The 15,617-nt window shown below is 51.8% G+C and overlaps 1 protein-coding gene across 5 annotated transcripts in view; it reads right to left on the reverse strand.

Moving 5' to 3' along the window:
- RIN3 (Ras and Rab interactor 3) overlaps positions 1-15,617 on the reverse strand; it is a 168,895-nt gene that overhangs the window by 1,296 nt on the left and 151,982 nt on the right. For all 5 annotated transcript variants that reach the window (XM_032134717.2, XM_058429493.1, XM_032134718.2 and 2 more), the window contains 2 exons: positions 10,903-11,034; positions 2,599-2,762 (listed from right to left, as the gene is read on the reverse strand). In XM_032134717.2, the coding sequence (XP_031990608.1) occupies positions 2,599-2,762; positions 10,903-11,034 (296 nt within the window). The remainder of the gene's footprint in view (positions 1-2,598; positions 2,763-10,902; positions 11,035-15,617) is intronic.

Below are 15,617 nucleotides of genomic sequence, written 5' to 3' on the forward strand. Positions count from 1 at the left end.
GGAGTCCCTGCAACGGGGAGCCGGCGCGTCCCCTGGCTGCTGGTCCACAGGCTCCCCATCATTCATTCATTCATTCATTCATTCATTCCCTCCTCCCCACTCCAGGTGAGTTCCCTGCACCCCAGGCGCAATGCTGGGCACGGAGGGCAGCACAGATAAGAAGGGAGGTGCGGGCCCACCCGGGCATCCCATAGTGTGGGCGGGCAGCACAGTCCAGCCCCTTAGGGCTGCAGGGGCCCTGGGGCTCTGAGGAGCTGCAGGGGCCCTGGGGCTCTGAGGAGCTGCGTGGGGCAGGGTTTGGTAAAGCGGGAGGGGACTGGGTGAAGGAGGCTGGGCGCAGTCGGCTGGGGAAGGCCCGGCATGAGCAGGGCGGGCAGGGCGAGGCGACCCCTGCGGGCTGGGGCTGGGCACTCGCAGCACGAGCAGGGCGCCCGCCCGCCCGCCGTCCTCCACCCCTAGGGACCCAGCCCCACACCTGCCTGGCTTTGAATTTGCTCCCACTGCCTGTGTGGCCTTGGTTCGTCGAGCCTCGGCTGTAAAGTGAGGATAGCGCCCGCCTCCCAGAAATGGGCGAGCAGGCGCTGGAAGCTCCGGCCCGGAGCGGCCTCGCCTTCCCCGGGGCTCAGGGCTGCAGGCAGAGACGCTGCGCGCGGGGCTGCCCCCTTGTGGCAGGATTGGAAACAGCAGACCTGCGCGGGAAGCGGCTGAGGATCCCGGCCCGGAGACCGTGATGGCCACTGGTGGCTAGGGCTTAGGCGAGGCCGGGCTCCTGTCAAGAGCTTCACGGGAACCGCCCATTTCTTCCAGGAGGGGAAAAGCCCGTCCCACTCCCTCCGTCTTAGTGGCTGCCTTAGGGCTCCTTGTCCTCCATTTGGCCTCCCAGGGCACTATCCACCTGCTGGTGACTGTCCAGCTCTGGGCTTCCCCTCCCCAGGGAAGGGTGCCCACCCCTCAAAGCATGCTGTGCGGAGGAGGCACTGGGAGGAGGCAGAGGGTGGTGCCCTTCCCAGATCCCAGATGTGGTGCTGAGGGGACCCCCCCTCCAAAACTTCCGTCTCCCAAACAGTGGGTGGTCCGTTTCATCCACACTCTGCCTGGCTCAGCATCAGGAACCCCTAAGGTAGGAGCAGGAAGTACGGGATGCCTGGGCCAGACTTGGACCAAGAGTGTCCATGTCCCTACAGTCCGTAGGAGGCCGGGGTGTTGGGAGAGGATGGGAACAGAGGTGTGCTGGAGCTGGCTCACACCCTCCAGGGAGAGCCGACTGCATACACTTCTTTCCAACTCCACATTCAGTGATGCCAAGTTGAAGTTGGCCATGGAGGACTCACATCATGGAAATGGACAGAAGCTAAAATTAGAGCTTTTGTTTTCTCCCCAGAGAGTCAGTTATTAAATTGATTAGCCATAGTCAGCCTGTGTGGGCAGGAAAACTGAGTCCCAGAGTGGGGCAGGGATTGCTGAGGGTCACACAGCAAGCTAGTATAGGGCCGGGTCCAGAACTCAAGCCTCCTGTCTCCCAGGCCTGGGCCCTGCTTATTACAGATGCACCATCTTGAAAGCCAGGAGTGGGGCTCAGGACTGGTGTGCTCTGGGTGTCAGAGGAGTGAGTCTGCATAGCTGCTCACAGCTCTGGATGTGCCTGGCTCACTAGTTCAACTCTCTCCCTTTTTTACACACCCAGTCCCGCTCTGTCCCAGGCCCTGGGCTTGGCGCCCCTGAGGCATGTGAACCATGGGCTGTGCCCTCCCAGAGGTGACGGCTTCTTCATATGCAGAGGATGATAGGATGTGATATGCACTGTACAGGGGGAGGCTGCAGGAAGCCCAGAGGGCACCCCACCCAGCCTGTGGGAAACGGTGTGTGCGTGTGTGTGTGTGTGTGTGTGTGTGTGTATCAGGGAAGGCTTCTCAGAGGAGGGGCTGTTGGAGAAACTGAGTCGTCTCAAAGGATGGGCAGTGACAGCCAGTGACAAGGGGAGACTGACCAGTGAGGGCAGAGGCTGAGCAGCCAGTGAACTGGGCTGGGCATGTTTGGGGAACTGGGGGCAGCTGGATTTGATGCAGCCTGGGGGTGGGTGGGGTGATGGAGTTGGGGAGGGGCAGGACTGGTTTGAATACTGAGTCTGTATAGAGAGAGGTATGGGGAGGGGTGGGCCACTGGGTTGGTGGGGGTTACACAGACCCTTGGCAGCTGCTGCATTTGTCCAGGGATTAAGGAGCAAGGCTGTAGATCAGCCTGTGGGCTCCTTAAAGCAGGGACTGGGATGACAAGTCCCCATTTCCAGCCCCTGCAGGGTGCTGGGTCCTAGGAGGTGCTAAGGAATGATGGGTGTGTCTCATTCCTCCTGCACCCTTCCTGCTTGCCCAGGGAGAACACCAATGCCTGCTGATATGTTTCTAGACGCACCCAAGTCCTGGACACACATTGGCAGCAGGGGCTGGGGGCCCTTCCTCTGGTGTGGGGAGTCTCACTGCTCCCCTAAGGCAGGGCTGGGTAGCTGGAGCAGCCAGGTGGCTCCTTAGCCAGCAGGCAGCAGGGATGGTGTCTGGGACATGGTCCCACCGGGCCCCTCCCGCTCTCAGTCCCAGGCCTCACCTGCACGGAGGAGCGCGAGGCCCGGGCCTTGTTGAGCGTACGCCGGCGCTCCCAGCGGTGGATGGAGTCCTGCACCTCCACACTCAGCTGCCGGGTCACCGTGATCTTGTCGTAGCTCTTGATGTGCTCCAGGGCCCCGTAGGTGGTGGTCAGATAGTAGGAACCTGCTTGGACAAGGGTGTGGAATCTGAGCCAGGACCGCCTCCGCCCACCAGAGGCAAGGAGCTTGGCCTGCCCCACCTACCTCCTCCAAGCCCCGCCCACCACCACTGCTTGAGGCACATCTGCAACACCTGCTTCAACAGCTGAGCTCAACCCCACGCCCACCCTCCAGCCTCAGAAAGTTTCCTAGAGTCCAGCCTGAGCTGTCCGGGCCCTGCTCAAAACTTTTCACTGGCTCCCCTTGGGGACGAAACTCTTGCTTATTTAAAAAATGATTTTTAAAACATAAAAAAATTTAAAGGATACACAAGAAACAGAAATCTCAGTGTGGGGAAAGGGGTGGCCAGGAGACTTCTCACTGTGTATGTATCACATACAGATGGTCTCTGAGTTACTATGCTTCCATTTATGATTTTTTGACTTCATAATGGTGTGAAAGTGATATACATTCAGTAGAAACCATGCTTCCAGGACCCATATAACCATCCTGTTTTTTACTTTCAGTACAGTATTCAATACATTACATGAGATACTCAACACTTTATTATAAAATATGCTTTGTGTGAGGTTTTTTTTTTTTTTTTGACTAAGTCTGGTTCTGTTGCTCTGTTGCCCAGGCTGGACCGCAGTGGCGTGATCTCGGCTCACTGCAACCTGCACCTCCCACGTTCAAGCGATTCTCCTACCTCAGCCTCCTGAGTAGCTGGGATTACAGGCGCATGCCACCACGCCCGGCTAATTTTTGTATTTTCAGTAGAGATGGGGTTTCGCCATGTTGGCCATGCTGGTCTTGAATGCCTGACCTCAGGTGATCCGCCCGCCTCAGCCTCCCAAAGTGCTGGGATTACAGACATGAACCACCGTGCCTGGCCTGTGTGATTGATTTTTGACACACACACAATAGGCTTTTTGATGACTTTGCCCAACTGTAGGCTAATGTAAGCGTTCTGAGAACATTTAAGGTAGGCTAGGCTATGATGTTCAGTAGGTTAGGTGGATTAAATGCATTTCAACTTCAGATATTTTCAATTTATGATGGGTTTATTAGGACACAACCTCATTGTAAATTAAGGAACTTTGATATGCTTTAGAATTTTGAGCCATGTGAATGCATTATCTATTCTAAAAATAATTTTTAAGAAGAGAGGAACTTTTAATTATGGTTATACTATTACATGCAATTTTTAAAGATTTTAAATAAGTATAAAATTTGAATCATTTATGTATCCATTTCTTAAGTTAATTCACACATAGCTCACTGGAGCCTCCAACTCCTGGGCTCAAGCGATTGTAGGCTGATTTTTACATTTTCTATAGAGGTCTAGCTATGTTGCCCATGCTAGTTTGAACTTCTGGCCTCAGGTGATCCTCCTGCCTTGGCCTCACACATATTCTTAATACACAATGTTTCCTAAGGTAATTTAAGCTTTGAGATACTTCAGACTGCAAAATTTTCATGAACTTTTAAGATAAAAGGCAATATTTCACACGATGCTTACAAATTCATTCTCCTGAGCTGGTTTGGGACTTTGGTTAAAGGTTTGAGAAATACTAACTTTGTTAAGCCCTCTCATTTGAGAGAGAGAAAACCGAGTCCCAGAGAGGGAGGGTGGCTTGGCCAAGGTCATAGAGAGATCAACCGCCCAGAGGAGGGCGAGGAGACCCTGGGAACCCTGGTCTCTCGGGTCTCCAGCACCACCCACCTCCATGGTGCTTCCTTGGGCTTTCCCACCACTGGACAGGCCTTTCTGCCCAGCCCTTCCAGTGCCAGGATGATGATTTTTTTCTTTCTTTTTTTTTTTTTTTTAGGTAGAGTTTCGCTCTTGTTGCCCAGGCTGCAGTGCAATTGCGTGATCTTGGCACATTGCAACTTCTGCCTCCCAGGTTCAAGTAATTCTCTTGCCTCAGCCTCCTGAGTAGCTGGGATTACAGGCACACACCACCATGCCCGGCTAACTTTTTGTATTTTTAATAGAAACGGGGTTTCACCATGTTGGCCAGGCTGGGCTCAAACTCCTGACCTCAAGTGATCCACCTGCCTTGGCCTCCCAAACTGCTGGGATTACAGGCGTGAGCCACCATGCCTGGCCAGGATGATTATTTTTGACATGAGGCAGATTCTGCTAGTGCCCCACTCAAATCGCATCTGCCCCTTCTACTTAACTGAAGTGTGCTTTTATTTGGGGAAGTAACGTCAACTGAAATGCTCACTTCCCAGACTCCCTTGCAGCTTGGGTAGAGGCAGGAGACTCTGCTGTGGCCCCTTAGATATAAGTGGAAGGCTGGGTGGGGCTTCCAGGAAAGCCTTTGAAAGAGACAGACTCAGTGGATGTATCCCTTTGGGTTTTTGCCTGTCACCCTTCCTTCTGCCTAGAACCCAGAGGCATTACTGGGGGCACTGCAGCTGTCTTGTGATCACAGGTGACAGACACAAAGCCAAAGGCCCACATGGTAAGGAAAGATGGAAAGAGCTGGGCCCATTGTTCCCTGGATGCAAAATGCCATCCTTACTAGGTGCTTCGCCTGGACTTCTTGATGCAAGAGACAAACCAATTTCTTGCTCTGACTTAAACAACTATTAGTTACTTTTGTGAGTTACATGCAGCCCAAAGCATTCCTAGCTGTTACATTGGGTGAAGCTGGCCCACACATCTCCACCAGTTCTACAACCAATATGGGACAAGTTCACACCCTGGTCCAGTAGGTGGTGAGGCGGGGGGTAAGATAAAAGGGTTTATGGCCACAGGATCACCCACCCTTTCATAGCAGTATAGAAAAGAGATGGCTGGGCGTGGTGGCTCACACCTGTAATCTCAGCACTTTGGGAGGCCGAGGCAGGCAGATCACTTGAGGTCAGGAGTTCGAGACCAGCCTGGCCAACATGTTGAAATCCTGTCTCTACCAAAAATACAAAAATTAGCTGGGCATAGTGGCACGTGCCTATAATCCCAGCTACTCTGGAGGCTGAGACAGGAGAATCACTTGAACCTGAGAGGCAGAGGTTGCAGTGAGCTGAGATCATGCCACTGCACTCCAGCCTAGGTGACAGAGTGAGACTTCATCTCAAATTAAAAAAATAATAAAAATAAATAAGAGACATTTTTTGAAAAAACTAAATTAAAGCTACCATGGAGGTTGGCTTGGTGTCCCTAGTAAGAGAAGAAACACTAAACCACTTATGTATCTCCATTTTAAGTTAGGTTTAAAGCCCCAGGCCAGGAAGTCGGCTCTGGTGCCCCCAGCCCTTGCTGCCCCGAGTCCACATCCTCTACCTGGCATCCCTCAGTCATCCTGTTTCCTGTCTGGCTCACGTATTCCAGGCTGGGAATGGAAGAGGTGAGTGCAGTGTGCTGACTGTAAACCTTCAGTTTTGGAGTCAGAGAACAGGATCTAGGTCTTTGCTCCGTAGCAGCCAGCCCTGTAATTCAGGTGAGCTAATGGCCTCCCTATGCCTCGGTTTCCTCATCTGCAAATGCCATAAAGTTGTGAAAAGGAAATGAGTATGTGTAAAGTACAGGGCTTCGGAATGTGTGAATAACGCATGGTGGCTACGAGGCCTCAAGGAGGTGCTCTGGGGGCGTCTCACCCTCGCAGGTGAAAGGGGAGCAGCCACGCCGTGCTGCCGCACTCTCGCCTGCTGGAGTCCGGCTTCTTCCGGAGGCCTCTCTCTGTGCCAACCTTGCTCTTTGACTTGGGGCCATGAAATGCCTGCCAGGACCACTAGGTGGCAGGCGGCCTCTCTCTCTTTGACTTGGGGCCATGAAATGCCTGCCAGGACCACTAGGTGGCAGGCGGCCCCACCGTGAGTTTTGGAGCAGGCTGTTCTCTGGGGGCGAATGCGTTGATTGGAAAAACCCACTGCCCCTGGAAAGATACCAGCCCGGCATGGCCAGCTGTCAGGCAGACCAGGGAAGGGACATGGGCAAAGGGGTCCATGAGGGCACTTTTGGGACCAGCCTGGCCAGGATTTTAGCAGAGGCTAGGATTCTGGGCTGGCTCCACCAAGGTGCCCAGCAGCTGCCTGGGGTCACCTGTCTGCCCCACGACTTCGCAGGGGCAGGGGGTGGGGGGAGTGGCAACACAAGAGAGAGGCTAGAAAGGGGGCGGAGGTCCCAGCAAGCTGGCACTCAGGCCCTTCCTTGCACAAGTCCCTGATGTCTCCTGCCCCAAATGCCTGCTGCAAGGAAAGTGGGACCCCATGGCTCATCTTTTGCTAAACTGCAGCATGTGGAACAGGCTGAGAGAATTTGAAGGTCCCAAGGTGCACAGAATCTGACTTGCAGGCTTTCTGTCGAAAGCTTGCTCACCTGAACTATGAAGCACTGGAAGGCAGGGCCCAGCTCCATCTCTCATCCTGCCCCATGTGCTAAGGTCTGAATGTTTGGGTCCCCCTACCCCCAAATCCTATGTTGAAATCCTAACCTCCAATGTGATGGTGTTAGGAGGTGGGGCCTTTGGGAGGTCATTAGGTCATGAGGGTGGAGCCCTCAATAAATGGGATTAGTGCCCTTATAGAAGAAGTGCCAGCTGGGTGTGGTGGCTCACACCTGTAATCCCAGCACTTTGGGAGGCTGAGGCAGGCAGATCACTTGAGATCAGGAGTTCGAGACCAGCATGGCCAACATGGTGAAACCCTGTCTGTACTAAAAATACAAAAATTAGCCAGGTGTGGTGGCACAGGCCTGTAATCCCAGCTACTTGGGAGCCTGAGGCAGGCGAATTGCTTGAACCTGGGAGGCAGAGGTTGCAGTGGGCCAAGATCATAGCACTGCACTCCAGTCCGGGTGACAGACAGACTCTGTCTCAAAAAAAAAAAAAAAGTGCCAGAGAGCTGTCCTGTCCCTTCTGCCATGTGACGATACAACAAGAACCCACCATCTATGAACCAGAAAGTGGGGTTCTCACCAGACACTGAGTCTGCTGGTGCCTTGATCTTGGACTTCCCAGCCTCCAGAACTGAGAGACACACATTTCCATGGTTCCAAAGTTATCCAGTTTATGGTATTTTATTAAGCATCCCAAACAAACTAACACCCAGCCACCACTGCAGAATATGAGAGCATCCAGACAGTTTGAAAACTGCCAATCTAGCCTGATGTTTTCACTTCTGCAAGCCAGAGAGGTTAGGTGACTTGCCCAGGGTTTCCAGCCAGTCAGAGGCAGAACTGGGCCCCAAATCCAGCCTCCAAACTGCTCTTTTTACTCCACTTTGTGTTAGTTCTCTTAGATTCTAGCAACTTAAGTTCCCAAGAGTCTGGGGATTCTGGGAACCCCCACCTCCCACTCTAAGCATCTCTGAGCTCTGTCAGGGCTCAGTCTCCTTCCCCACCTGCACCGCAGAGGTTGAGGTGATCAGGTACCTCTGCACCACCACCCCACTAAGCCAGGAGGGCTAAGCCAGAGAAACTCAGAAACACCGCCTCACCCGTGCCCCTCTGCCCTGGGACCCAGATCCATTGAGATGAAGGGTCCAGGCTGTTGAAAGGTGGAAACCCCTGCCCTCGCTGGAGAGCCCCAAGGTCATCTCGATGCCAGAGGCAAACACCTGCAAGGCTGGCTGTCCTAGGTGCTGTGACCTCCCACACACTGACTATTGAAGTAAGGCAGAGAGAGGTGCAGGGATGTGCCTGTGCCACCCACCCCCCCTGCTGGTGTGCACAGCGTGGTGTGGGTTTGTCCTCTGGCCCTTGGAGCTGCCATGGGCAAGGTGTGACACTGCCGTGGTCAGACAGGGCTTCCAGAAGGGACAGTGTGCCCTTTGCCCTCCCTATGGGGCCAGAGGTGGGGTAGGGGGGCTCTGCCTACTCAAGTCTGACAAAAGGGCTGAATGCAGGGCATGCAGGCAGCCTTGGTCAGAATCTACGAACTGTTTAGCACCTTTATGAACTTTTTTGTACTTTGGCTTGTCCTCCAAATACTTGAAGTAGCCCAGAGTTGACATGCTCTCCAGCCTCAAGAACTTCTCTCTTTCTCACCCAAATCCCCTAGGCTTCTGGGAACAGGAAGAAGGATCCCAGGAGGCCATGGCAGGATTGGGGTGGGGGACGCAAGTCCATAGGAGAGGGCTGCTGGCCCAAGGATGTCCCTGCCCTTTTTCTGCTCAGCCACTGTGCCTGTGGTTCTGTGTGCATGCTGAGAGCTTCCCTTCCTTGGGGAAACCAAGGAAGAAGGCCCACGAAGTCCTGATGAGGTAGAAGTCCCAAAATGTGGGATGCAGAATGAGGCATTCATTCATTCACACAAGGCTATCAGCCTTACTTGTCTTGTCCTACACCACAGCCCAGGTGTTTGGCATGGACAAATGGGTGGGTGGATAAGTGGAGGGGTAGATGGGTGAGTGGATGGGTGGATGGATGGATGGTAGATGAATGGGTGTGTGATTGGGTAGGTGGGTGGATGGGTAGATGGACATGTGGATGGTAGATGAATATGTGGAGGGTGGGTGAATATGTGGATGGGTGGGTGAGTGAATATGTGGGTGGGTGGGTGTGCGAATACGTGGATGGGTGGGTGGGTGAATATGTGGGTAGGTGGGTGGGTGTGCGAATATGTGGATGGGTGGTTGGGTGAATATGTGGGTGGGTGGATGGGTAGGTGGGTGGGTAGATGGATATGTGGATGGGTGAATGAATATGTGGAGGGTGGGCGAATATGTGGGTGGGTGGGTGAGTGAATAAGTGGATGGGTAGGGGGAGGGGTAGATGGATATGTGGATGAGTGGATGAATATGTGGATGGGTGAGTGAATATGTGGATGGGTGGGTGGGTGAATACGTGGATGGGTAGGTGGTTGGATGAGTAGATGGATGCATGGATTGATGACGGATGGATGGGTGGGTGAACAGATGGATAGATGGATAGGTGGGTGGATGGGTAGATGGGTGGGTGGATGGGTGGGTGGGTGGGTGGATGGGTGGGTGGGTGGGTGGATGAGTGGATGCATGGATGGATGAGTAGGTGAATGGGTGGATGGATGGCTATATGGATGGACAGATGAATAGATGGATGGATAGATGGCTACACTGGGCAGCAGATAACCATTGCTGAAGAAACCTTGGCTTCACTTGAATTCCTGGACCTCTTGGAAGACAACTTGTTCCCATTACAGGACATTTTTAACTACAGAGAAAAAAAAAGGTTGATACAGAGGTCCCAGTGCCACAAGCCAAAGTTATATATGACAGCAAACGTCATGGCTTTAACACGCTCCCCTGAGCTGTCAACAACTCATGGAACTATCTCATCAAACTATCACCCCAGAGACTGGAACATGCAAAAAAAATTCGAACAGATGCAAAGAGGGTCTGCTCATCTCAAGAACCACAAAGCCCAAGGGGAACCCTCAGGGCCTGGGAGGATGGTTCCCTCCTTTGAGGCTGATGTCTCAGAGGGGAAGTCAGGGCTCCCTCAGAGCTGATATCTGGACTGGCTGCCCCTCAGGAAATTCTTGGTGGATGGGTGGCTGAGGCTAAGTGGGTGGGAGGATGTGGTGGGAAGGAGGAAAGGGGAAGGGAAACTGAGTGTGGGGTGGACCAAACCACACCTCTGCCTTCATCCTATTGGGGAGCACAGGGCTTCTTACTCATATCGTTAACTTCCCACTGATGGAGGTCCTGACCCAGGGCTTATGAGCAAGGGGCCAAGAGTCCCTGGGGGTCACCCCTGTCTAAGAACTGATTGTCACTCTCTGTCAGACTCTTACTGTGAGCACTGCCTGCCACTTCAGCCCCTTCTTTTACACTACTACCTCCTGCTGTTCCTGCTGCAAAGATTGCCTTTTCCCTTTTTTTTAATCAGCTGGCTCCTATTTATCCTTCACTGCTCAGCTCAGATGTCACCTCCTCCAGGAAGCCTTCCCTGACTGCACAGTCTGGGTAACATGCTCCTATGCCTTCTGGGATTCCAACTATTCCAGCACTTGTTACATGGAGGTGGCACAGTCTCTTGACTGGCTCATCTCTCCCCCTTGTCTGTGAGCTCCTGCAGGACAGGACCTGTGTAGGATTCACATTTGCATCCGTGGGTCCAGAGCTCAGCCAGAGTCTGGTATCCAGGAGGTGCTTGTTGGGCCACCTAGAGTGCCCATGGCATGGCTGAGTTGCGGGTGTGCAATACACCTGATGGGCGGGGGGTGGTGACTCACCCTCCCCCAGCTGCAGGGCGGGGTCCATGAGCTCCATCATGTACTCCACATTGAGAAGCATGTCCGTGAGGTTGCTGCGGGCCAGCACATACATGAGCACAGGCAGGAAGTCATCCGCCCCATAGGGCTTCCCTGGGAAGAAGAAGGAGGCAGAGGGAGATGAGTTCCAGGCTCTCCTTGTGAGATGCTGTCTGCCCAGGGTAGGGGACAGGGTTTGCTGAGTGTGGATGGCGATCCCTGGAAAAGGAATGCTCCAGCTCTCTCCTGATTCTCAGGACAGAGAGGACCCAGGGAGCAGTATCCTCGGGAGGCCTGAGAAACAGTCCAGGTTTAGGAAGAAGGAACTGAGAAAGTGCTCTCGGCTGGGTGGAGCAAGACCCTGACCCCTTCCCCTTTCCTAGTCCTCCCTCTCCATGACCGCCCCCTGCTGCTTGATTGACAGTCAAATTCACATCGCATTTATTCGCGGACCCACCCAGAAGCATTCATGGCTCCTGGCAAGGTTCCCTATTCCCACTAATCATACATCTCCCTCCCACCTGTGAAACAGAAACCTCTTCCTCACCCAGACACTACGAGACCTGAAATGTCACCATTCAGCTTTCTTCCTTTTTTTGGGTTAAACAGTGCCCTTTCCTAAGGCCTTCTTTTGAAACGTAAAGACCCCTCGAAGTATCATCTCATCACTACTGCCTTTGAGGGAGATGTTCACAGGGCTCAGAGCATCCTGACAGCAACAGACACTTTGCGTGGCAGATGGAGGGCGCTCTATAAAGGAACAGTGGCAGAAAGGAGGGTGGAAGGTGGGTCCGAAAGATGCCTCCCCAGTGTGGCTCTTGGCTGGCTCTGAAGATTGCCCATTTGGCAATGCAAAGCCCAAGGCTGGAACTGTGGGTGGAGAATTCTGACCAGAATAGAATCTTCCTGCAGGCCCTTGGCTGGTCTTCTAGCCAGACTCTGCAAGTGCACTGGAGAAATGAAGCTTCGGTGAGCAGTTCTGCATGGTGGGAATGGCCACCCCTGGTCCCCAGCCCACCTTCTCACTTCCTCTAACCAAAGGGAGTCCAAGGCTCAGGCAAAGGTCTCCAGACTCAGCTGGGGGTTACCAGGTCTAGGTGTGGACCCCAGAATAACCCACGCCAGTGCTGCTACCTTTGTGTTTTGGGTGAGATTAATAATCCATCCAAGCACATGCCAAGCAATGTATAGCTCTTGCAAAAAGTGTATTTCTACTTGACATGTTTACAAAGGATTTAGGGGACCATCAGGAAATACACCTGATAAAACAGTAACATCTAAATAAAAATTTGAAAACCATCAGTACAAATATAAATTACTAGAGGGATGATACTATAGGAAACATAAAAATGCAAATAAGCAAGAACCTACACAACTACTCTTTCACAGCAGCAAATTTGGCTTTGAGTTTCCTGCTGGCCAAAGCAAAGAGGAAAACGCAGTTATATTCTCACTGTCCATGAAGAAAAAATATACCTATTTCTTGGGGGAATCAAATTATTTTTCTAACTCTTAGCTCTAAAAGAAAATTTTCACATGTGGCTTCATTTGGGAACATAGAGAGACACGCCTGGCAAGTTGCTATCACACACACGGATGTTTGACTCATGATGGTCCTACCATTGTGTCAGATGCAGCTCATGGCAAGCACTTCCAGGGGAGGGAGGAGGCAACTTTCTTTTTGCCTTTTTTTTTTTTTTTTTTGAGACAGAGTTTTGCTCTTGTTGCCAAGGCTGGAGTGCAGTGGTGCCATCTCGGCTCACTGCAACCTCCGCCTCCCAGGTTCAAGCGATTCTCCTGCCTCAGCCTCCTGAGTAGCTGGGATTACAGGCTTGCGCTGCCATACCCAGCTAATTTTTGTATTTTTAGTAGAGACGGGGTTTCAACCATGTTGGCCAGGCTGGTCTTGAACTCTTGACCTCAAGTGATCCGCCCGTCTCAGCCTCCTAAAGTGCTGGGATTACAGGAGCGAGCCACGGCGCCCGGCCTTTGAGACAGGGTTTCACTCTGTTGCCCAGGCTGGAGTATGGTGGCTCAATCTCAGCTCACTTGCAACCTCGACTTCCTGGGCTCAAGCGATCTTTCCACCTTAGCCTCCTGAGTAGCTGGGACTACAGGCACATACGACCACGCTCAGCTAATTTTTGTATGTATATATTATTTGGTAGAGATGGGGTTTCACCATGTTGCCCAGGTTGTCAGATTTCATAGTGAACTCTGCACATTCACATCTGTCCTCCTAACAATGAGGCTGCCTCCTCCCTGAATAAAAGACTTCAGAGCGCTAAAGTGACCTTCCTGGGCAACTGCACGCTACACTGCTGAGAGGCATGGTGTGAAGGCCGAGTCTCCAACCCCAGACCTGGGTTCAAATCCCAGCTCTACTACTCACCAGCTGTGGACTGTAGCAAGCTCCTTCCCTCCTCTCACCTCGGCAGGGAGGTTGGAGAACGAGGCGCCCGAGGATGTTTGAGGATTAATTGAAATGGTGCAGGTGGTCAGAGCCATAGCAAAGCCTGAGGCAAAAGGAAAACTGTGTGCCCCATATGTGTTTATCAAAACAGCCGCTCATATTTTGAACCAGGTGGAAAAAGTTAATAAACGTGCTACACTCAAGAAACAACGACTGTATCTAAAATCTGGTTGCCAATCTGTTCGCTTTCTACTGTCAGCCGTCACAAAAGTATGTGGGCCTGGAAACTGTAGGCTGATTGGAAATGACTGTTGCTGTTGCACAGTAATGCAGGATCATAAAACAGACAACAGCCTGACTTCATTGAAGATGTGGCGGCCAGGTGCGGTAGCTCATGTCTGTAATCCCAGCGCTCTGGGAGGCCGAGGCAGGCGGATTACCTGAGGTCAGGAGTTCCAGATCAACCTGGCCAATGTGGGGTGGTGGCGTGGTGGTGTAAGCCTGTAATCCCAGCTACTCAGGAGGCTGAGGCACGAGAATCACTTGAACCTGGGAGGCAGAGGTTGCAGTGAGCCAAGATTGTGCCACTGCACTCCAGCCTGGGTGATAAGGTAAAACTCTGTCTCAAAAAAAAAGTGGATATTTTGTTCATCATAGCTTTTCTTTGCATTAATTTTTTTAAAAAAATACTGCATTAAAATAGTACTTATCTTGTCACATGAGCCCAAAGTTCCACTCTTAGTTATAGATACACCTGAGAGAAACAGAAACATTTCCACACAGAGCCCTGCACACAAATGTTCATGGCAGTATTGGTCATAATAGCCAAGAAGTGGAGATGGCTCCACTTGTCCATCACTTGTGGATACACAGGCAAAATGTGGTGCATGCACACCATGGAAAAGTGTTTGGGAATAAAAAGGAACAAGCTACTCATACATGCTGTGATATTGATATTTGTTCATTTTTTTGAGACCAGGTTATGAGACTGGCTATTTTTTTTTTTTCTTTTTGTATTTTTAGTAGAGACAGGGTTTTGCCATGTTGCCCAGGCTGGTCTCGAAGTGCTAGGCTCAATGATCCACTCGCCTCAGCCTCCCAAAGCGCCAGATTAAAGATGTGAGCCACCATGCCTGGGAGCTGTGATATTGATAGACCATGATGATATTATGCTAAGTGAAAGAAGCCAGCCATGGAAGACCACATATTGTATGTATGATAGGATTCCATCTCTATGCAACGTCCAGAATAAGCAAACCCACAGAGACAGAAAGAAGATGAGTGGTTGCCTGGAGCTAGGCAGAAAAGAGAATGGGGAGTGATTGCTAATGGGTACAGAGTTTCTTTTTGGGGTGATAATGATTTGGAATTGGAGTAGTTTTAGCTGTATGACCTTGCAAATATACTGAAAACCACTGAATTGTTTTAAAAATTATGTGTATACACACACACACACACACACACACACACATATATAATTTATCTTTGTGGTTGTGTTTTCTTGGGCATCCCCCTGCATTTTGCCCTTAAGGCGAGTGTCTTGCCTCCCTGCCAGGGGTTGTGATTTCAGGATCACATTCAGCCGACCAAGGGCTCTTATGTTCCTGGCCTGCGCAGTCTGTTCTAGCCTGGTGTGAGTAACAGAGACTAGTGGTTGCTTTCCTTCCTCCTGCATTGTCCAGTCTCTATTTTCTTTTTCTTTTTTGTAGACGGAGTCTCGCTCTTGTCGCCCAGGCTGGAGTGCAGTGGCGCGATCTCGGCTCACCGCAACCTTTGCCTCCCAGGTTCAGGCGATTCTCCTGTCTCAGCCTCCTGAGTAGCTGGGATTATAGGTGCTTGCCACCACGCCTGGCTAATTTTTGTATTTTTTTTTTTTTTAGTAGAGATGGGATTTTGCCATGTTGGACAGCCTGGTCTTGAACTCCTGACCTCAAGTGATCTGCTCGCCTCAGCCTCCCAAAGTGCTGGGTTACAGGCATAAGCCACCGCACGCCCGGCCCCCGTCTCTATTTTCAAAGTAACAGAACTCCTGACTTTTAGCCACGATAGGGCCACCCCAAATGAAGACTCTATTTCCCATCTTCCCTCATAGCCTGGGCGGCCTTGTCTCTAAGTCCTGGCTCCTGCAGTGTAACACTGGCACCATGGAGGCCTCCAGTCATTTTTGTCCAGTGAATGTGGATTCTGCTCATGGCCGTCCTTGTTTAATTTTTTAGACAATGCGGTCCCTTGTGACCTGCCTTTCTGGCCACACTCAGTTTCTACATCTGCAAAATGGGCCAGC

Source organism: Hylobates moloch, unplaced genomic scaffold (genome assembly GCF_009828535.3).
Source record: "Hylobates moloch isolate HMO894 unplaced genomic scaffold, HMol_V3 SCAFFOLD_16, whole genome shotgun sequence".
NCBI classification, from domain to species: Eukaryota; Metazoa; Chordata; class Mammalia; order Primates; family Hylobatidae; genus Hylobates; species Hylobates moloch.